Source organism: Corvus hawaiiensis, chromosome 2 (assembly GCF_020740725.1).
Source record: "Corvus hawaiiensis isolate bCorHaw1 chromosome 2, bCorHaw1.pri.cur, whole genome shotgun sequence".
Classification (NCBI taxonomy): domain Eukaryota; kingdom Metazoa; phylum Chordata; class Aves; order Passeriformes; family Corvidae; genus Corvus; species Corvus hawaiiensis.
This window is the reverse complement of record NC_063214.1, coordinates 49,385,624-49,407,996: the sequence shown is the minus strand read 5'-3', so window position 1 is coordinate 49,407,996 and position 22,373 is coordinate 49,385,624. Positions and strand designations below refer to the sequence as shown.

General features: G+C 35.2%; 1 protein-coding gene across 8 annotated transcripts in view; it reads right to left on the bottom strand.

The window, feature by feature from the left end:
- Positions 1–22,373, bottom strand: part of SGCG (sarcoglycan gamma) — a 112,127-nt gene that overhangs the window by 36,370 nt on the left and 53,384 nt on the right. For 6 of the 8 annotated variants that reach the window (XM_048294889.1, XM_048294888.1, XM_048294891.1 and 3 more), the window contains 3 exons: positions 20,305–20,502; positions 7,745–7,846; positions 3,452–3,539 (listed from right to left, as the gene is read on the bottom strand). In XM_048294889.1, the coding sequence (XP_048150846.1) occupies positions 3,452–3,539; positions 7,745–7,846; positions 20,305–20,499 (385 nt within the window). In that variant the 5' untranslated portion in view covers positions 20,500–20,502. The remainder of the gene's footprint in view (positions 1–3,451; positions 3,540–7,744; positions 7,847–20,304; positions 20,503–22,373) is intronic. The other 2 variants (XM_048294894.1, XM_048294893.1) reach the window with 1 other exon arrangement.

Below are 22,373 nucleotides of genomic sequence, written 5' to 3'. Positions count from 1 at the left end.
TTTCAATTTTTTAAAAATTTTCTCCTAAAAAAGTCCTATTACAAGGAGAATTTAGGGTCTTTTGTAGGTCGAAATCTCCTTACATGATCCTTGAAAGATATCTTAAAAATCTAGTCCTACTTTTCAGCAGTGACAGTTGGAAACATGCTGCTCTTCATTCACTTATTATCCATGACTGGAGCACAACTGCAAAAGCTGACTGGATTATTTTCATCTGCTGATAAGCTGTACATAGAAGCCTACGTTTACTTAGGTAAAGCATCATTTACTGTTTGTTACCAATGTTGCTCTTAAGCATTTGATAATTGACTATATGTTTCTTTTATACATAATATATTTATTATCACTCATTATTGAAAAAGTTTGACAAGTTTTTTGCACTAAGTTGATTTATTATAGCTCAGGATACAAATGAAAGAGCTGCATTGCTGTTTTATTCTAGGATTGAATAAGGCTTTGAAGTGGTTAAGAACAGCAGCCTTGGAGGTGATAATGAGCAGCTTTCTTGGATTACCAAAGAAAGTTCTAGATATTTCAGTTTTGAAAGCTGATAAGCCGTAATAGTGACACCTGAATCTTATTCATGATTTTAAAGAGAGGAGCTATTCTAATGAAAATAGTTACCACCTGTTCTGTAGACATCCTTGCCTTGCCTATAAGCAACTCTCTCCACAACTTTCTTAATTCCCTATGACTATCAAGCCTGTACATTCCCAGAACTATGTCTTGCTTAGATTCCTTCCTTGCTGTTAGCCAACATCCTTTGAAGTCCCATTTCTCCTAGAAATATTACCAAAGCAATCACTTCCTTTAAATAAAGGTCTTATTTCCTTTTTTTTTGCCATGCTGTTTTGTTGTTTGTTTATTTGTATAAAGTAATTCAAGCAAAATGGGTATTTTTGTCATCCAGAGGGACACTGAAGTCAAAAAAGAATAAAGAACATGACTTTTTTTTTTTATTATGATCCTTATTATTTTGAAAGTATTCTTTTCTTGGCAAGCTGTTTTTAAAATATTTGCATTTAGTGATGCTTCTGGAAGCAGTGTAATTATGGATCACAGTACAAAACTCAACATCTACAGTATTTTGTTTTAAAAAAACTACAATGTCCAGAAAACTCCTGCAAGAGGTATTTCATGCAAATGAACTGAGGGGCACGGAGAAGCTTTAGAGTAAGAGCGATCATGTTGGAAGTTGCTCACATTTTATGTCTTTTCAGTATATCAGTGATTCATGAGGGAATGCATATGTGCCTGTTATCTTCATATGGGGAATTTCACAGAAACTCCTCAAGTAAAGATTTGTTTCATATCTCTCTTGTAAATTACTTATGTTGAAGACTGGGTATTTAAATCATTCTCAGTAACTTACTACATTATTTTAACAGATCATTTGAATCACAATTTCTATGAGTTAAAAGGTATTTTTGTTATACTCTTATGAGAGATGCTATGCTATATTGTCATCTATGGAACAATTCCAAGCTTATCTATACAGCCCCTTCACAACTGCAGCTTGTCCTATTTATAAGATGACTAGAGTTTTAAGACATAATTCCATCATGTTGTCAATTGTGGAAGATAGTAACTCTTTAGCAAAGGCTAGTGCATATAAAGTAAATAAGCCACACACCTATTTGTCACACTCTTTATAAAGGACCATCAACTTACATGCATGCGTTTTATGACTGGCTAAGGACAATGGCTGAAAATGTCAAGCTGTGTATTTACTTTAACAGACTGTCCTCCCAGTCACTGCTGGTTTCTTTCAGTAAAATTCACTGTTTGCAGCACTGAAGTTCTCTTTGTTAACAGGAAAGATACACTATGAGTGAGTATCTCAGACTGCTCATTTATGGGCCTCAGTTACATTGCATCTGCTGAAGTCCGAATGCCCAATGATCTATACCACTCTGAAGTGCTGACATTTCTTTCCCCAACAAAGTTTCCTAACTGTTCACGGGGAAACATTGTCAGATAAACAATTTGCCTTCCACCTGACAAAGGTATCTCATGTTTCCTGCTTGCCTTATTTGCACTGGGACAAGGTCTCCTAAGTGCATCGTGGGTATGTTAAAATACAGTGACTGAATTGAGTTCAGCAGACAGGATGGGCACATGACTACTGTGATGGTACACATGTGACCCCATGATGGGCCACCACAAACAGTACTCAGCAGACAGAAATCATTAGCACATGTATAATGTCACAGAAATTTTAACCATGGATGTGTTTGTATTTCGTCATATGGTCACTGAATTGTTAATTGCTGCGAACTGATTTAATAACTTTACTAATAATATGAAGCTGTACATTTCATAGTCTTGATTATGATCAAAATGAGATATGAGTGCCAGGTTTTGATAAATATTTAGGGATATTTTCTTAAGACAAGTCATTCAGATCTTTATGATTGACTGAATTAAAAAAAAAAGGAATTTGAAAACATTTAAAGGTTAAATTGTGATTAATTGTATAACTATACATTTTTAAGGGGAATAGCAGGCTCCTTTATAATTTTTTTTTTCCTTTTGTTTAAAAGAGTTTGTTTGGAAACAGTGAAGCTTGCAAAACGTTCTATGAATTGAAATGGTAACTCTTCGAACAGGAATTGTCACAGAAGTTACATAGTCTCAACAGCATGGAAAAGTTGCTCATCAGTGCTCAGCTGGGTCCTAATTAAGTAACCGACTCAAACATATCAGGTCAGTCTGCAGTTAAATAAGCAGGAATTTATGCTTTGCTGCCTGAGGATCTTAGAAGAAATGAGTTAATAAATTGTTACATTTTTCTCCAGAGTCAAATATAGTTGAAAAATAATAACAAGGCTAAGAAAAATTCTGTTGTAGCTGACACATGTTGTTGCCATTCTTGCTTTAAAAATATGATTAAGGAGTAGGGTCTGCTTATTCTTGCTGCCAGGATCTCTCACTTACATCTGTCTAGATCTATTGATTTCACTGAGTAAACCAATGTATTTTACTGCCACCATAGATAGTAAAAGATATAAATGTCTGAGTTTTGAACTTGAATTTTTTAAGGATGTCTGCTTAAATGTATTAGTCTCTGGAATACTAGGAAATAAAGAGAGACTCTAGCCATGTTTTCCTGTTGCATTTTCTCAGAAACCGATTTGCAACTACCAATAGATATTTACACAAGAAAAATACCGATAGATATTTATATAAGGAAAAAGGGTAACTTCTGCAGAAAACTTTCTTGCATACCTCTGCAATAAAGAAACGCTTCAAATATTTAAAGAATTAATGCTTAACTGAGAAATTGAAAATACACTGCTGCTATTTACCAAGTGGCAGCTGGACTACTCAAATATGACCATAACAGTAATAAATAATCATGTGTTTAGTGCTCTATATGCTCAAATCTCTATACAAATATTCATTACAATGTTTCCAAAACAGTGGACAAGGAATAATCCCTCAGACTTACCCACATTTAATCTGCCTGTGACTTCCCCATTTGAATTGCGAGCATTCACAGTCACATTGTGAGTAGACTGGAGAAGCAGTGATGAGTCCTGAAGTATGGAGAAAAAAAAAAAGTATGTTAGGCAGGACAATTAGAATTATGAACATTTTTCAAAATTTAGTCTATTGTTGGTATCAATTCAGTCACCAAAAGATCTTTGCAGCTACAAAACTATCCACAGATGTCATCAAATAATGTGGGCAGATGATTCTGATTACTACACCAGATTTATCATAAGAAAAATAATTATAGGGAATACTTCAGGTGAACAAAATCAGTGTCACTGGACCAATGAACATGGATGCTAACATTTTATCTTTTGGAAAAAATGCTTTAGTACTAGATTTACTACCTTCCAATACATAACTGAGACTCCTAGAAGAGAGTCATTTAATTGAGTGTGAGCACTCCACTTTGAGAATTCGTACTGTTGTATTAACTTGGTGAGACACATGCATGTGCATTCTGCTTCCCCAATGGTCCTCGCAGTCTGTGGCTTAGTTTTGGCACTTGGCACTGACTCTCCTGGCAAGGAAGCTGCAACAGTGAGTGATGGAGAAAGTGGCAGGCTGATAGATCAATGCTGACTTTAACAGATGACAGTACAAATAAGTATGTTAGTCTAAATCAAATTGTCTCCCAGCCTGCTGCTCTGAAGGATGACAGAAAGACGTGTATCAGTGGAATGAACAAGCAGCACCTGCTTGTCCACATCCCTGAATCATGACTTGAGCTGGGATACTTGCTGAGCAATCAGAGCCTCATGCCTACCCACCATTCTGTGCTACTTCAGGGCATGCCAAGCAGGTGTAATTGGTATCTTTGTTCATCCCAATCACACCTCACCACAATCCAGACTAACTACAACAGGCAATTCAAAATTTCATGTTATTTTTAGACTGCAGCCTGCATGGAATTACTTCACCAACACCAAAACATCCCATTGTGTTAACTCATGGCTTCTTGTTGGGCTTGTTGACCAAGCATGCTCCCCAGTGATGCATCATTTCCATTACTTATTTCTAGACCTGCATTGAACTCTCTACTTTAGGTCTATTGGACCCTCCACAAGCTACTCCTTGTCTTGAAGGGAAGATGTGTTGATAGACCCAGCTGTTCACTGTGCCCCATCAGACTACCTATACAGACAGTAATGAATCTGGTAATGAATGGCAAGAGACCTGGAAGGGGGCATTTGGAAGTGTCCTAAAAATTTGTGAGGAAGGCAGAGTGGTTTCTTCTAATGTTTTTACTTAGCTTACCACCTGAATTGTCTTTAAACGTGGCTGATTTTCAGGGGTATCATAGTGGCCACTGTCTTTACTTGACATTAAGTATCAGAAAATTAACTGGGGACACAAAATCTTACCATACTCATTTGCATCAGCAAACTGTAAATACACTGGCAGACTTAAAAAAAAGGGGAGGAACTTTTTTGCAGTACAAGTGCTTTCATACTAAAGCATACTTTGTGTCTAAAGGACAAGAACTTAATAAGTGATAAGAAGTGCCTAAGCAGATCTCAGTTGCCAAAGTATCAGGGAATACATGATATTAAGAGGGTATTAGCAAGCCGCCTGCTTGTGACCTCAGTGGAGATACTCATTCTTAGATAAATGAGTTTCCAACTACTGGAATATTGTTAAAAGATCAGTCTCTTTCACAGCTATGGCTTCTGGTACTTTTTCAGGACTCGACAGAGAATATGCAGTACCTTGAAGGACTAAACTCTGAAAATAACCCCAAGGCATATTCTCATCTCAATTTAATGCTTAGAGTATGAGATAACCTGGGAATTTTAAACACTTTTTACATGATGAATTTTACTACAAATACTTATTTAGTAACAGAACCTCAAACCACTGCAACCTGATTAAAAAGTAGTAAAATACATAGAAGCAACACACAATTTGGAGTCAAACTTAAGCTGGTTTTTTTAAAGACAACAAATGGTACCTTACAAGCAGGTAGAGAGGCTATCTCAAATGAAGTAATTAAGTGAACAAAATAAATGAATCTCGTTTTGTAAATTTTAACAGGAAAATATGAAAGCTCACCGAATTAACACAAATAATGAAAAGTCTTAGGAAAAAAGTAAGCCATGTATTAGAATGAACATTAACGGTAGTAAGTTAGTATGAACTGGTATAGGAAGGTCAACAAAGATTGGGGATTGGGTAAATATAGTACATTTAAGTAAACGTGCTAAATGCACCCAATGTACCAAATCTGGGCATCCTTATTACATTTATTTGACTGCCATTGGTTGATTTAAAAAATAAGTTAGTAATTTGTGATATCAAATGAAAGGGTGAATAAACTGTACTCTAGACCTGCTGCTGCCACATACGTGGTTTAGACTAATTAAAATCTAGAAACATATTTTAAAACGCTTATCTTTTATCTTTCCATGAAAATGTATTAGCAAAGATGCAATGGTCTTGCCCACAGCTCTGTGTTGGACTCATAATGAAGGCATAAACTTGCAATAGGCTCCAGAGAGACAATGCACAGCAAGTAGATTTTCTGCTACATATTTTCTTAGCACTTTGGAGACCTCATTAGGTGAGAAAATCTGTTAGGAGACTGCAAGGAGAAAACTATTAAGGCAAGGGAGAAAGCTGCTTTGATAGCTGGGAGAGGCCCAGTTCTCCAAGACAAACTTAGAAAAAGAAAGCATAACAAATAAGTAACATTATGAGAATAAACACATAAATGACAACTCAGGGGATCGAGCTACAGGCAATTAAGCCTTTAGAGAGTTCAAATATTTAAAAAAGCAAGGATACAAACAAAAAACCTCGGATGAATTGTCAGTAGGGAGAGAGAAGCAGTAGCCTGAAGGCTCTAATTAATGCATGCAACTAATGATCATGACGGGTCATTAGACAGCTAAGCTTATATTAGATGCTGCCACACCTCTTTTTCCTATATTGTACTAAATGCATTAAGAGCTGAAAAGAATATTAAGAGAGCACAAATGGTAGCTTAACACTGCATAATGATCATCGGGAGCAGAGGGAGTTCTTTAGTATTAGCTGTGCTGGTCTTAAAAAGTTACATGTCTTACTGGATAAACAACCTCAGGGGAAATACATCTAAGCACATAAATCGTTTTCCCATTGCCTGTGAGGCAGAAAAGAATACAGCATAAGAAACTAAATGAAAGTACAGATATAGTAATGGAATTTCACTGTCTTAATTAAGAGCTGTTCCCAAAACTGGAAATACTTGTTGCAGAAAGAAAAAGAAAAGCTTAATATAAGTAAAATATGTTGGCATTGCTTAAATTTTAGTAATCAAGCATGTTAACATCATTCTGATAAATTTACTTATATTTTCTCTTGCTACAGCAATAAAACACTAACTTTTTCCCTAGGTTCAGAAAAGTCTCACAGCTGGCTATTTCTTCTTGCTGATGATAATGTTTACAACTTTATTTTGTGAGACGTTAGACTATGGACAATAGTTCTGAAAAATGTTTCTTTTATTGGCCAGAAGCAGATATCTCTCTATAAAAATTCACTGGAATAAGTTTCAGAGTTCCTCTGGATAATTAAAATTCAAATCAGATTCTCTCTTCCTTTTTCTAAACCCACTACTTCCATACCATTCCCATTCCCAGGGACATTTTAAAGTTAATAATTTTGATAAATATTTTACCAAGTATGGTATTCCTTTTTTACCTCACTAGTAGTAACAACAACAAACTTTTTTGTCTAGGTAAACTAGAGTAAATACTAAGTCCTTCCATTTAGACTTCTAGATATTATATACATAAATATATAAACATACCATATATTGCACTGTCCTTGAAATAACAAAACCAATATATTTTAGAGAAATCATAACTTTTCCATTGGGATCCTCTAATTTTAGAGATATTGAAACTATTCTGTAGTGCATTAATAAACAAAACAAGCAGTTTCCCAGGGAAGCCTATATTAAAAAATAATCTCAGTAAAAATAATGAAAAGCTTTCTATACACTCTTGAAGTTTTAGCATGAATTATATATGATAACATTTATAATTCCTGTTTGAGCTGCTTATCACATGCCTAAGAGATAAATGTTAATTCTGACAAAGCATCATAACACTGACCTTGTAAAGTGCACAGAAATATGTGTGTATACCGATATAGTAACACCCATGTATCTTTATGGTTCCATGACAGATGCCCGGACTTTGCTTAAGTTCAATTTTTCAGAAGGGCATTGATTTTATTTAGCATTATTGGAAGATTACCCACTTACCACTCTCGAATGGATTTCTTTGGCATAAAGAGGGAATAAGAATTCAGATTCCCCTTCCAGTCGAAGGCCTTCCTTTGTAACACGCAGGTGTCCCATTCCAGTCTGAGGAGAAGATGTGAGAATTATGTACATTTTATTATTGTTGCTGTATTTATTTTGTGTTCTTTTCATGAATTGAACATTTTCAGAGCTGCCTGCCTTGAGTCTACTGATAAATATACAAATAGTAATGCATTTAAAATTTTGAGAATTCCTTATTTTTTCCAGGAGTAGTTTTCTGTAAGAAGTTGCAAGTTTCATGAAGTTATTAAACTTGGTGCTTGGTTGTTTTGTTTTTTTTTTTGGGGGGGGGAGTGGAGTGGAAATACAGTATTACAGGCATTAAATTAAAAAGAAGTGCATTTGTGTTGGCTGTGCTGAAATCGCTTTTGTACTTGTCTTCTAAAAATGTAATGAACAATAAACTCTTACATACGAGTACTCACATAAAACAGACCTTATATTAACATCTCAGGGTTCATACTATCAGTAATATAAGCCTACAGAACAGGCAAAGAAGGATTTTTATTTGCTTCCATTTTCAGCAATTACTTCTTTTAAATTAGGTTTTAATTAATTGGTTTAGTTTTTTTCTCCTCTAATTGTAGGTCAAGGCTCTATATCTCATCATTACCTTTTTTTCTATTACCTGCTTCTCAGTTTTTTTAATTTCCTCATCCTTTCTTCATCATTCCCTCCTGCTTTTAGCCCAATTATTCCTTCCAGCTGATATCTTCTTTCTTTCTTTTTACTTTCTTTCATCATTATCATAGAATTTATAATTGAAAAATGAGTGAGGAATTACTTCAGTAAGTACATCTGAAGGCTTGCAGGCTTCAGCTGCAAGGTATTTCACAGGTATTGAGCTAATTTGTAAAGGATTCACCCCTCCCCTGACATAAAGAGTGACAGAAAACTTGCAAAAAAACCCCCCCAAACCAAAAATACCAGTCTTCCAGCTTAGCCACGTGAAAATATTTCAGGACAACTGCTGCAAACTACAAGGAGGAGTGGAAGGGCTAAATAAAAACCAATAAACCCAAAAAAATATTTCCACTCCAAATAGTTTTCAGGTTGTTCTCCATGTAAGCAGAAAAGATACATAACAGGCCTCTGACTATACACCAATAAATTGTTCATCTAATGAATTATGCTTAGCGCTGATAAAAGTTATAACTGAAGAGATGGTAATTGCTTTCAAATATATGTTCTGACTAATCAGATTATATATGTATACATGTAATGCTATGTAACATATCAAACCAGCCTTCAATGGAAAATCATAGCTATTTTTTTAGCAGGCCTGAAAGGAGACAAGGAGAGAAACAAGTTTTGCTTAAATTCCATAAGGTAAGGAATATTCATTCACTCCACTGCAGAGTACAACTACGATTCTTCCTCAGCAAGATTTGCTTCAGGAAAGAGGCTTTTAGAACAGCTATTTATGGAATCAGGGTTTTTCAGTGCCAAATATTTTACTGTTTTGAAATATATAATGTACTGACTTTTCTCAGTGGAAACAGATACAGTTTCCAAATTCTAGATCATTGCAAAGCTTTTAAAAGTACCCAGTATATACTGAGACATCCCATAAGACAAAACTAAAATAATACCTATGATGAGCTTTTATAATGACAATTCCTAGCCAGCACTGACTGATTTAGAAATATGTCTTTCTAGTGAACACTACGGACAGCTTTTTCTAACCTGCAACACTCCAGTGTTATAAAGACACACAGGTTTTAAGACAAACACTTTTGAAAAGTATGATGTGAAATACCAGGGTATTCTAGAGAAATATCACCAAAAAGTATCTCCTCTTTTATTAACCAAATTCAGAGTTTGGTTATTTGCTCTGACCTCATGCTTTTTCCCATCAGGTGAAAGTAGGTTATATTAGCTATCAGGTTTAAACAGAGTTTGCATATTTTTATGGAATATAAAGAACTAAATAAGCAGTATATTATAGAATAAGTACAAAAGATGACATTGACAAATTTGAAATTTAAGAAGGCAGAGCAAGAAGTAGCAATTAATTCTTGCTCTGAAGCAGACTGGAGAAAATTAACAAACTCCTGAGTGGAAATCTCTGTCCTGCCTTTGGCAGGAAGAAATTTTTAGTACAGACAAAAAAAAAAAAAAAAGGACAAAAAAAAAGGAAAAAAAAAAGAATTTATGTGGAAAAAAATTATGCAATTTACTCAGCACACTCTTTCTAGTCGATTCAGGTTTCCCAGCAATGATTATTGTGAAAATGCTATATAGACAAAGAAATGGCTTTGACATAAAGAATAATATGTCATATGACAAAACTTAGCACTTTTAACTTATCTAAAAGTTCTTATTTTTTCAGTAAATCCAGTCATATCACTCAGGATTACTTTGTGTAAGTATGTCCTCCAGTATGCCCTATTTTTTTCATCAGATATTTAATTTAAGCATTGACACAAAGCTCACATTCTCACATATTCGCCTAACTGCCTCATTACCCACTCTCATTGACCACTTGGGAAGTGCAAACCCAGAGAAATTTAGATTTGGGTTATGTGCATAAATGACTATCTGTGAGGACTAACACAAACTTTGTAAAATGCATGCAAACAATAAAAATGTGGATTTCATACAATGATTCTCACTTCTATTACCTTTGTGACTGTAAACAATTATTATGTTCTTAGTACCACAATATTTGAGCATCTTAAGATTGTAAAAGTACTGAGTTATGCAGTATTGTGAGATAGTGGAATTCTATTAAGCCCCTTTTATAACTGGCAAATGGAATATGGAATATACATGGAATATAAAAGAGAGAGATTTAGAATAAACAACTACTGTAATGCACTGAGATCCAATGCTAAGTTCCATCAAAAGGCAGAGCATAATACACATAATGTTCTCTCAAAAACCACTCGACTCCTTACGTTACCAATTACTATTTACTGAATATTGCAACTTCCTCAGTGATGAACAAACTTGATGCTTTCTGTTTCAGAGATTTGATTCTGTTCCTATTCAAATAATTGAATAAAAATATTTCTATTGACTTGAGGAAAGGGACCAAGTATCAGTTAGGTGTGGGCTTTGATGCAGTTATACAACAAACTATTGCTTAAGGTGGGGGTAAAAAGAGTGCTTCATTAAACATAGGAGATGTATGGCAGGTCTGGATTCTGCTTATTCTGATGCTGGTGACTGTCACTGCTTGCATTTGCTGGCCCTGAGCTGTAACACATTGTTGCACATACAGATATAGCTGAGACTCACATTTTGTAATTACTCAAAGCCCTCAGCGAGGCAGGGATGCAGCTGTACAGAAGGCAAGGATGAAATGGCATCTCTGTAGACAGCAATCAGGTTTTATTGCTGAAAGGAGTTGACTAGCATGGAAACTGCTGGCAGCTGCCAAACCCTTATGCACCAAAGACACAGCTTAGCTTTAGGGTTCACAAAGGTGTGACCAGTTTTCATTTCAGAACTGCTTGACTGATTCTAACTGGAGCAACAGGATGTCTTCAACTGCAGAAGCATTTTTTCATCATTTGAGAACTCCCCCAAGCAGGTAAGTGCTTGAAGAAACAGAGACAAGGCCTTCTACAAAAAAATTCCATCTCTGAATCCTCATAAAAGCTCATCAAAAGACTCCTTGATTGAGATGTCCTAGTCTAAAAGACATTTGATATCTAGCTTCTCAGTGAATTATCTACACAGGGATACTCCAAACCAGCTGAAATGAGTAGCCACCACTGCAGAATCCTAGGTAAGATGCACTGTGTTGTGGAGTATCTGGATGGGAGGACCATATTGGATGTATTATCATTCTCTTGGACTCTAAACACAGATTCTAGATGACTAGGAGTGGAAAACAAGCAGAAGTAGCTCTAGGGCTCTTGCACTCACAGCGACTTGCTTTCAGGTAGCTGAGCCTCATGCTGCCTACGGCATATGGAACCAAAGGAGCATCAGGTGATTTATTTGGGATTTATCTCCCAATAATATGACAATGCAGGACTGATTCTGTAGGCATGTGGCCCTTAGAAACGAGCATGAGGCATGGGGAACATTCATTCAGTTTACAATGAGTATGTCTAGTCACCTAAATTCAATCAATAACTATAGCTTGTACTTTCCTACCAACATTGAAACTGATACACACGTGGGCTCACTATATTTGGTCAACCACTCGTCATATCATATATCATACCATATCACATCACATCATCACTGTTTCTGCACCTTCTCAGCATTAGACTCAAATGCAGTCCTCAGACTTCTCTGAATAAGAGAAATTGAACTTCTGGTCTGTGTATCAGCTAACAGCAGCATGGGATACATATTTTCTCCTTTTGGGGAGAGACCAAATACTGGAAAGACAGGCCGACCCATATATTGGCATGGTTACACCAAAAAAATTCTCAAAGTTGATTCAAATGTTAGTTTTAACACACATTCAATTCAAATCAAGTAGCTTTTGGCTCAGGAGTCAAAAGCATGTTTGACTTGCAGTATCTGCACCCTGAATATTCAACTTCTCCATATATTAAAAGTCCACACACGCTGTAGTGGCTGAATGAAACTGCTAATGACATTAACTTCAGAACAGAGAGGATGCAGCATCTCCATCCAGTTAAATCCTTTTCTTTCTTGTAGGATCCTTACATCCTCCTTCTAGGCCAGTTCAGTGAAAGACCTTGGCAAGTTCAGGCCAAGACATTGCTTGTTGTGCCCCAAAGCTAGTTCAATTAATGGCTTTGTAGATCCAGCTTGCACTGCAGTACTTCTTGTAGCAATTACTTATTTAGAGAACTTGCTTTGCAAACAAGAGTGTACTGTTTCATTGAGATAATGGGACTGTGGGTAGAGATTGTTAAAGAGCAATCAGCAAAACAGGATTGGTAATGAATCTGATGAAACTCTCTGTTTGACTTACAATATCAATTTTGGAGCTAAGTACGTGCTTGGTATAATAACATTACCGATGCCTCATCTCATTTTCAGTTGCGAGGACTCTATTTGCTGGGCTCAGACAGAGGTTATCTGACTCATCTGCTTAGATGACAGTGGAGTCATTTCACTGAAAGACATTTGTCAAATCAGAGCCCTTGGCAACAGCAAGCACTCCTGGTATAGAAGTTAAGTCTCACCTGGCTTAGGGCTAGATACAAACTAAAACACCATTTGCAGACAAGACTAAAAAGTGGGTAGGTAATATTTCATGATTTAGAAAAGTAGATGGCCACTTTGAATTCAACAGATTTTTAAGAAAACAGCTATGAATTAGGCAAATTATCAAACCACTGATGTTTGCCTATTTTTATAACATTTCTTTCATAAAATAGGATTCATATTTAAGATGCATACTTCCAAGGTATTTTCAGATTCTCTTTTATCTTTGTCCTGATATACAGAATAACAAACTTCCTTACTTAAAGTATTAATTAAAACAGGTGTTACTCAGAGGAAAAAATAAATTCTTAAAACAGATTCAGTTCTAGCTTCATTTCCTTGTTCAGCAAGGACCAAATTCTGTCTTTGGTTCTGTATCAAATAATTAAATAAATAATAAATAATTTAATAACAAATAAATAAATAAATAAAATAATTTAATTAAATAATTTAAATATCTTCACAGATATTTAAAAACATCATTACATCTGGCATTACATCTTCTGTGTTAGAAAAAAAGACTGCTACTCCCACTGCTACATGTATTTATTCAGGAATTAAGTTTTTATAAGTTGGGTAAATAATTTTATTATATTAACATTTGTAATTATTCAACTTAGCTAAAGAAATTGAATTAAATAGTTTCCTTTGATTTGTAAAGGTTGTCAAAAGGATTTTCTTAAATCCAGTTCTTAAACTTGCATGTACACTCTAATCTCAGAGTTTTTGTAACTCTTGATCAGTATCATAAATTATTCCAACAGTACACTTTAAACAAGTGTTCCTCCACACCATTTAACATACATGATTTGATTCATAATATAATTCAGATTAACCAGATGCTTTAAGAAAATACATTAAATTTATATGAAAATACGTATCACTACTGAAAAATCTTACTTTCTTTGGCAACAGCTTCTGCAGTATCTCAATATCTTTCTATTCAACTATTACTCTTTGGATAAAATATTTAAATATTCACTGTCTGATAGAGACAATGGGAATGACTGTAGCCTGATTGGAGGCAAGTTGTATTTAGCTTAATACAAAAGTAGCAAAATACAGCTGTTGAGGATTATTCAGAATAGAAACTATGGAATGTTCATGTTCTGACATGAAAATTTGGATGAGAATTTCTGAAAAATTAAATAATTTATTTCATTTGAGTATTAAGGTAATGCAACCTTCTCAAAATGGCAACTAACTATGGAGCACCCACTGTTAATCACAAAATGCACGGAAAGGCTGTACAAGTCCACTAATGTATGTCTTTAGTGAAGAAGAACTCCTGCTGTAAGTGTTCTTTACTGTACATTTTCATCGTTGTCTGGTCTAATTTTAGGTGTTCCAAATGATTGAGCATCTCCAATTTAATAAGACATACTATTACACAGTCTACTAAGTCTCGCTGTCAGAAAGTGTTACCTGATTTTCAGTTAAAATTTTGCTTTCTCAATTCATCACATTCCTAGTTTCATATTTTTATATTTCCTTAAGTAATTCCCTCCATCTTCAGTGCCTGAATTTATCAAGTGCTTAAATAGTTGCTTACACAAGTATTTTATTGCAAAATCAGGGTTTTTTATTTCAAAATACATGTAGCATTTATAGATTTAGACCAGTATCATTATCAGCCAACTAATATGTATATATAGTAAGATTGTCTATAGTTTGCTTTTCAACATGTCTTATTAAATGAACTACCAACAAATTACTATTGCCGTACAGAAAACTTCAAAAAATAATTTAAAAAGAATTTTTATTACTTTGTCAATACTGATTTTTAATGAGAACTCTAAAAGTTTAGAAAGGTGTTATGTCTGTGATAAAAGTTTCTGGGAACGGCTACACAAGTAGAGTACTCACTAATTAAGCCAAATGTCAGTATTTGGAAAACCCTGTATGTTTTTTGTATAACTGTGGCAATCGCCCTATTTATTCCAGTGCCAGAAATTTATGTGCATAACAGAGAAACTAAAAGCCCAAAATCTACCTTAAATGCACAGAAACCCTCCCAGTTCTCATTGCCTTTGTCTCATGTCCAGATGGAGTGCAGGCTAAATATTTGTCCTGTTCTTAGGAATAACCGTGCTTAGGATATGCATTGCTGGACTGGACATTGTGCGCTTGGCCCTCCACAGAGCAAGTTACTCCCTGTGACTCAGGGGTTATTCTAAAGCTTAGTATTAGGACTTGACTTTCTTCTTGTTAGACTCAAACCCAAGTAAGGTTTGATATGGATGGCAGGAGAACTTGATATGGATGGCAGGAGAACTTGAGATTGAGTGCAGATTTGAATTATGCTTGACTAACAGTGCATCTAAAACTATGAAGACCTGTCTACTCCTCTTACACTGTGCTTAAAATTTTTGTCAGAGGAAACTCCACACTGAAGAAAGGCAACTAGTTATTCTGGTGAACACTGTAGTTGCATTACTATCTGTCCATATCAATATGAAATACAGTGCCATTTCCTTTCTTATTCCAGGAGACCACGATAGCTGGGGCATCCACTAAAATCCATGGAAAACATGGGTTTCTCCATCAGAGGCTAAAAAAAGTTAGAAATAATCTTTGGCACACAACTCTTCCTGGTGTTATGATAATGTAGCAGAACCTAAACAACACAATAACTGAATTAATGAAGGGTTTCTGAAGAAGATTTGCTAGAGCATCAGGAATGGTAATCATCTGATCAGGCACATCTTTCACACCTGAGTTTTAGAGCACTAGCATGACAATCCTGGACTAGGGCTAGCATGACCTCCAGCCTGAGCCTTGGAAGGATTGAATGGGTACCCCCAAACTGGTATAACCTGCTAATTTAGTGTGCAAGCATTCTGTCACCTCTTCCAAGTCATTGATAAAGTTTTTGAAAAGGACAAGACAACTGCAATGCTTACTACTGCCTTCCATGCAGACCACAACACATTAGCATCTACCTTCCAAGCCCGACTACCCAGGCAGTTCGTTTTTTTTATACTTACTCATTTGTCCACTCCTCATGGCTGTAATGTTCCAACTAGGGTACAGGAATATTTTGAGAGGGAGTCAAAAGCCTTGCTAAAGTCAAGGCAAATGCTATTTTGTGTCCTCCCAACATCTGTAATTCCAGACATTTTATCATAAAATGGCAATCAGATTGGTCAGGCATCATTCACCCTTGGTAAACCCACGGCCTCTTTTTTTAAAGACAAGTGCAATACTTATATTCCCCCAGTCAGCGAGGATCTGCCCAGTCTCCAAAACTGTTCAAACATTGCAGAGGGTGGCTTTGCAAGAGAATCAGTTCTCTCTGCACCAATGGATGCAGACCATCTTGTTGCCATTTGCCCTTTGTAATTCTTAACTGAAGCTGAGCTTTGGCACTCCTGACACAGAAAGCCTGACACATTTCCTGGCCCAGACAACGTTTCCAAATTTCTTCTTTGTAGCCTGTGTCCGCTTCCAACTCTTCTATACTGCTTTTTGCATTGAAGCTCCATCACAAGTAACCTGCCTAGCTAAGCCAGGATATTTAACTTCCTGAGTATCAGGACTGATCATTCCTACATTTGGAGGATACAGTCCTTAAACTTGATCAAGCTTTTTGGGGTAACTTTACTTTTCAGATCTGGCTTCCATGGGATCCTTTGAGTAGCAGATCCAGCTGTGTGCCACCTTTAATTGTCCTATCCAGAAGTTATTGCTGACACCCTCTAGAAATCTTCATTGCTTCTATCCTGCCACGCATGTCTTTCAGCAGATACCAGAGACATTGAAGTTCCCCTCTTTCAGACCTACTGGATCCTTCAGAATTGTCCACAGGACATCTAACATCCTTGCAGCCCTAAAACCCTTAAGATTCTTAGTTTCTAAACTCTTAAAATTAGCAGTCCCCTTTAGTGCTCAGAAAGCCTCATTATGTTAAAAACAGAATCTGAAATTTCCATTATATGCAAAAGGTGATATGTCATCCAGGGGGAAAAAACCAACCTTTTTTCAAACTGATTTTCGTGCAAAAATAATGCTAGTTTTTAAATTACTCTATTTCACCTTATCCACCAAGCTCAAGGCATAATTATTTGAATGTCTTCTCTGAAACAGCTGAATATAATGAATTCACAGGTTTCTTCTCTCATCCCCACAAAAAAACTTGAGACCCTGTCCCTCTGAACTCCAAGAGAGAAAAGGAAAAAATGAATGAGACACATCTGATACCTGTGAATTAATGTGCACAATTTGGAGATGCTCGTATGTTTTTTAATTGGGGCAGCATGAGAACAGGAATATATTCTCTGTTCAGGTTGTTCTCTTTTAGTCTAGCTTTTATGAAATGAAATGAAATGAAACAATGAAATTCTGTTCAATTTAGCCATCTACATTTAATGCTGAAAGCCTCTCAAACAATAGAGCTTAGAAAAGTTTCTGTCTTTCATCATTCCAAATTCTCACAAGGAGGTCAAAATCTATTCATCCTGCAGTATATCTACGTCTGGTTCATGTTCTCCTTTATCAGCTTAGCTTCTTTGCTGATATTTATCACACTGTCTGGTTTTATGGGGGTTAAGGCAGGACATCTGTGCATGGATTAATTCAGTGCCAGAGCTTCTTCAAGCTCTGTTCATAATTTCATTATTATTTTAATCTGGATCTCTGAATAGACATAGCATGTGATTTTTGTATACTGCAAGTTATTACTTAATGAAAGAGTCAGGGATGCTTTATAGAAAAAGAGAACACTTTTTATACAACAAAACAAACTTTGATGTCTAAATAACAAGTTTGTCAGCTCTGAGTGGGCTTATGAACGGGCTGTGCTATAGAACCATGTTGATCAACCACTAAAGCACCAACGCCCCTATTACTGAAAAACTGTTTTCCTAATAAAATTACATACTGCAGTCATGGTATGTTTAAAGTTTTCTTTGAGCATAAACTCTCTTCAGGACTCTACTATAAAAAAAAGTATTTAAAAATGTTTGTTGTGTTTTTTCTAAATATGTTTATCAACCTTAGTGAGGATACAACTTGTTTTTTGTATTATTTTACAGAGAAAAAAGCTGTTAATATCTTATTAGCTATCAATATTTCAATATTGTTAAGAGTGATATTGTTAAGAGTGATCTTAATGTATTTTTTTAAAACTAGGACCAAATGTTTTTAAAGTATTAGCTAAAAAGACAATATTTACTGTGACTATTAAGCATAATAAGTCCTATAATCTCTACACAATAGACCTAAAACATAATTAATAAATATAAGTGTTATCACAGTTGACAGATTAATATTTGCCAAATAACTGATAATTGCATAGGATAATATTTCACAATTACTTTTAAACTCTTCCCAATCATGGGAATGCTTAATAAGTGTGATATACATGAATCAACTCATTTCCTAAACAGCAAATATTTGTCAAGCTTGGAACTCAAGAATCATAAAAATCTAATTCTGACTCTATATTGATACCTCGCTTTTCAAACAGTAACAAAAAACTTGGAGCCATAAATGCTTAGTTGCATCAGGAAAAGGGTTTTATGGTAGTATTGGCAATTTCTGTGACTGTTACACAAATTCTTCACAGCTGGTGTTTCCTTAGACACAGGAAAGGACTGTGACGTTTCCAATTATACTTGTAGACTTTGAACATGCAGTAAACATCTTTTTTACACTCAGTGGCTATCAGTGCTTCTCTTGTGATTCTCTGGGTGGTATTTCTGGTTATCCTCAGAGTTACTCTTGTCTCGAGAGATGTAGTCTATTAAAACCATACCCAGTAAAAAACGTTCTCCATTCTTAACAACGTCACATGTACTTTTGTGAGGATTGTGACATACATGTGCACTTTGCACAAGTGTATTTACAGTTGATATTTAGCTGAATTGCAGTATTTCCCTAAAATTATCCCAAATTAATGAAGGCATTACGGTTAAATCACTACCCAGTTGGGTGTGTCAGGCATACAGATTCTTTAACACAGAATTAGGAAATTCCTTGTAATCAAGGCATTCATAGCCCACTCTGTGAAAGAATGTAAACCTGCTTTGCTACAGCTGTTACTCCACTGCTCTTGTTGCAAAAGCAGAAGGACACTGTCCCTCAGCAGATCACGGCATTTGGTGCCTTCCTCACAGGCAACTATGAGGAGATTGGCATTCCTAGAAGTAGACTCTCTAATGCTATTTTTTTTAAGTCCTCACTGGTATCAGAAGAGAAATGCCCAGGCTCATACGTAGAAATCAAACCAGCATAAAGTAATTTTTAAAACTCCTTAAAAATAGAACCCTGAGCCACACAGAAACAATTACAAGTTTCTCATGTTCTCTGTGATTTATGACATGCAGGCACTAAAAGCACATCTTCCATGTGAGCTGCATAAGAGAAAAATTATGTGATCTAAGATGTTCAGCACTGTAATCTGTATGACAGTAACAGTACTGTAAAGAATTTATGTGGGGGAAAACCCTTCATGGGAATTCAAGCACTAAAAACTGTATTAGTAAGTAGGACTTAAAGTTAACATACTTTCGTTTTAGCAAGTATAGAAATATTTATAATAAGATAAAGTGGTCTTCACTTAGTGACAGAGGTTTAACAACAAAGACTTTCTTCAGTAGCCAGGGCAGAGCTGTAGAAATTTATTATTATTGTTTTTCTTGTAACAAGTCTATTCAAATCATTTGTGTATCACAACTGCATGTTAGGAGCAAATTAGCTTATCTTAGATATTCACTGATACATTTTATTGCATTCTGACTAAAATCATATCTTGCAGACCTCTGAAACTTACCCTTTAATCTACTACATGCAAAATTACATTATAAATATTAAAATATATATGACAGTGGAAACTTATTAAATTTATTTCTGAATGATATAGCTGCTTAGCCTCAAGCATGAAGTAGTGATAATTACCTCCGAGCTGTAATTAATTGGGCAAATAAATTGTTACATTTTAGATGCTGATAAATAGGAGAAGGAAGCTAAAAAACCACAGCAACGGTCAGCAATATTTTAACTAAGGAATTCTGTATGAGATAAAATTACAGCAAACACATTTAAAAAATATCAGCCAAACAGAGACTATGAGACAACAGTAAAATACATTCTCATAGAGTGGTTAGAATTCACTGCAATGTAAAGCATCAACAACCTCAGTCTTCCAAAAATTATTGCCAATATAGAAATTACATACGAGGAAGTATGTTCAAAGATAGATTTTTCTAACATACTTTCAACCAAAGTACAAATCACAATTGAGAAGAAAGAAAATAGAACCATCCATTACCTACAGAGAAGCTGGTGTACGTACAAAATAAGTGAAGTGGTGAGGCAGGAAAGAGAAGACAAGAATGTAAATTAAAGAGGACACTTACTGGGGAAAACCACATCACTTTAAGAATCCAAATTGTCAAAGAAAAATTCACAACTAGGATGATAAGCAGAAGGAGAACAAACAGGTAGAGGCAACGCTTTCTCCAGCCATAAATTCCAATTTTGTAGATATATTCGTTCTTCGGCCTCTCTAGGCTTGTGCCTGGTGTTGTTGTCGTGTATTGTTCACGTACCATCTGCTATGTAAAGGAAAAAAGAAAGGGAACTGCTTAGTTGCTTAATTTAAGTGACAATATTTATACAAAACTCCAAAGAAAAGATGAAGATATATTTGTAATAGCTAGAAACCAGAAACTCTTATGAAGTTTTACCTGGAAAACATTTTCATCGTGCCCTGTTCAACTTACATCTTAGTTTTTGATACATGCAACGTGATGTTTTAATATATGAACTGCATTAACTGCTGTTTTCAGGAGGCTTAAATTTATTTTATCCTATAAAGAATGGCAACACTTTCCTCCTATTTGTCATAATATTCTAATTCTCCCATCATAAAATATTTCATGGGATCATATAATAATCTACAGCTCACAACTGTGTATCAGTTGGAAAAAAAAAAAATATATATATACATATATATATATTTTTTCCAATATATTTTAGGTTTCAGAATATGTATGTAAAGAAAAGATATTATTCTTTATGATGTACAGGAAATAATGATTTCTCAATTCATCTCAGATATTCATATTTAAAGATATATCAGCATTAAAAACATTGCCTACTGGGTTTAAACAACTTCACTTTATACTATAGTTCTTAAAGAAGCATTGTTTGAATTTAAAGGAATCTTACAAGGTTGCACTTCCTTAAAACATGAGAATATTCACTAACTTCCACTTCCACAGCACAGTGATCATCAACACTTCAAACCATCCATTAAAGCTTACAGTTTTGGCCAAAATAATAAAAACTCAGCAGCTGAAGCTACTTATCAAAAATAACAGTGGGCAAAATCTGCCTCATTTACACTGAGATAAAGCAAAAAAACCCCCAATCCAATCATGGATGTCAGAAACAAAAAAGGTATTTTAAGTTCAAGCCCTTCCATGAGCCAGGTATGTCCACAGGCATCTCACATCCAAAAAATGCTCCACTTTCCTAACAGTACGATGCTCCCAAATGAAAGTGCCTTCAGAAGGGTTTCACACAAGGTCTGCTCTCAATTCTCAATTTCCTCCTATCAGTGAGATCACCATGCTCTGCTCACACAGCTTTCAAAACATGATCAAGTGACATCCTTGCCTCTGTTCAAGTTTCCTGCAGAGCCATCCTGTGTCTGTAACACGCTTGTGGCTCTCACTTCTAACCCTCATCTTTAGAAAGATGCCATCTTTTGTTCCTGTGGCTTCCTAGCAAGACAGAGAATGAAATATAAGTTTACAGCTGAACAGAAGTCTATGCATTATCCCTTTGTATATGTGCAGTGGTCATCTTATTTCTGCACATCCACAAATAAACTTAATTTGTTGTTTATTTATATTAAAAAATTAGACCAAATTATCAGCAGTTCATAAGATTAATTTTGCTACAAACATTATGGTATAATATTATATTTATTATTTTTTCTGCTATCAGTTTCAGTTGCTCATAGACTATGTATGTAAATCTTTTCATAGCTGAAAATAGTATAACAATTTATTCCTTAAGAATTATAGACTCTGAAATAACTTGCCTTAATATTAGTGCAAAACATTGTAGATTTACAAGATGTTATTAAATATTTACCACATGAACTATGTTTGTTTAAAAATATCAGATTATGCATTTCAGTTCAGTGAATTACTCAAGCACATCGTACTGGTTACAGAATACTGTTTATATATGAGTCAATACTAATTTTTTTTCTGTTTTCTACCTAATTCTTGTATAGTAAACCATATTACTCACACAGAAGTTGCCCCTTATCTGAAATCTCTGTTACTGTGCTCTGTCATGCCATTGGGACATTATACATACAATGGGTTCCGGAAGATGCTTAGACAAACCTTTACCCTGACTTCCACACAGATTTCTTCTCAACACATAACTTACAGAACAGGATGCAGTA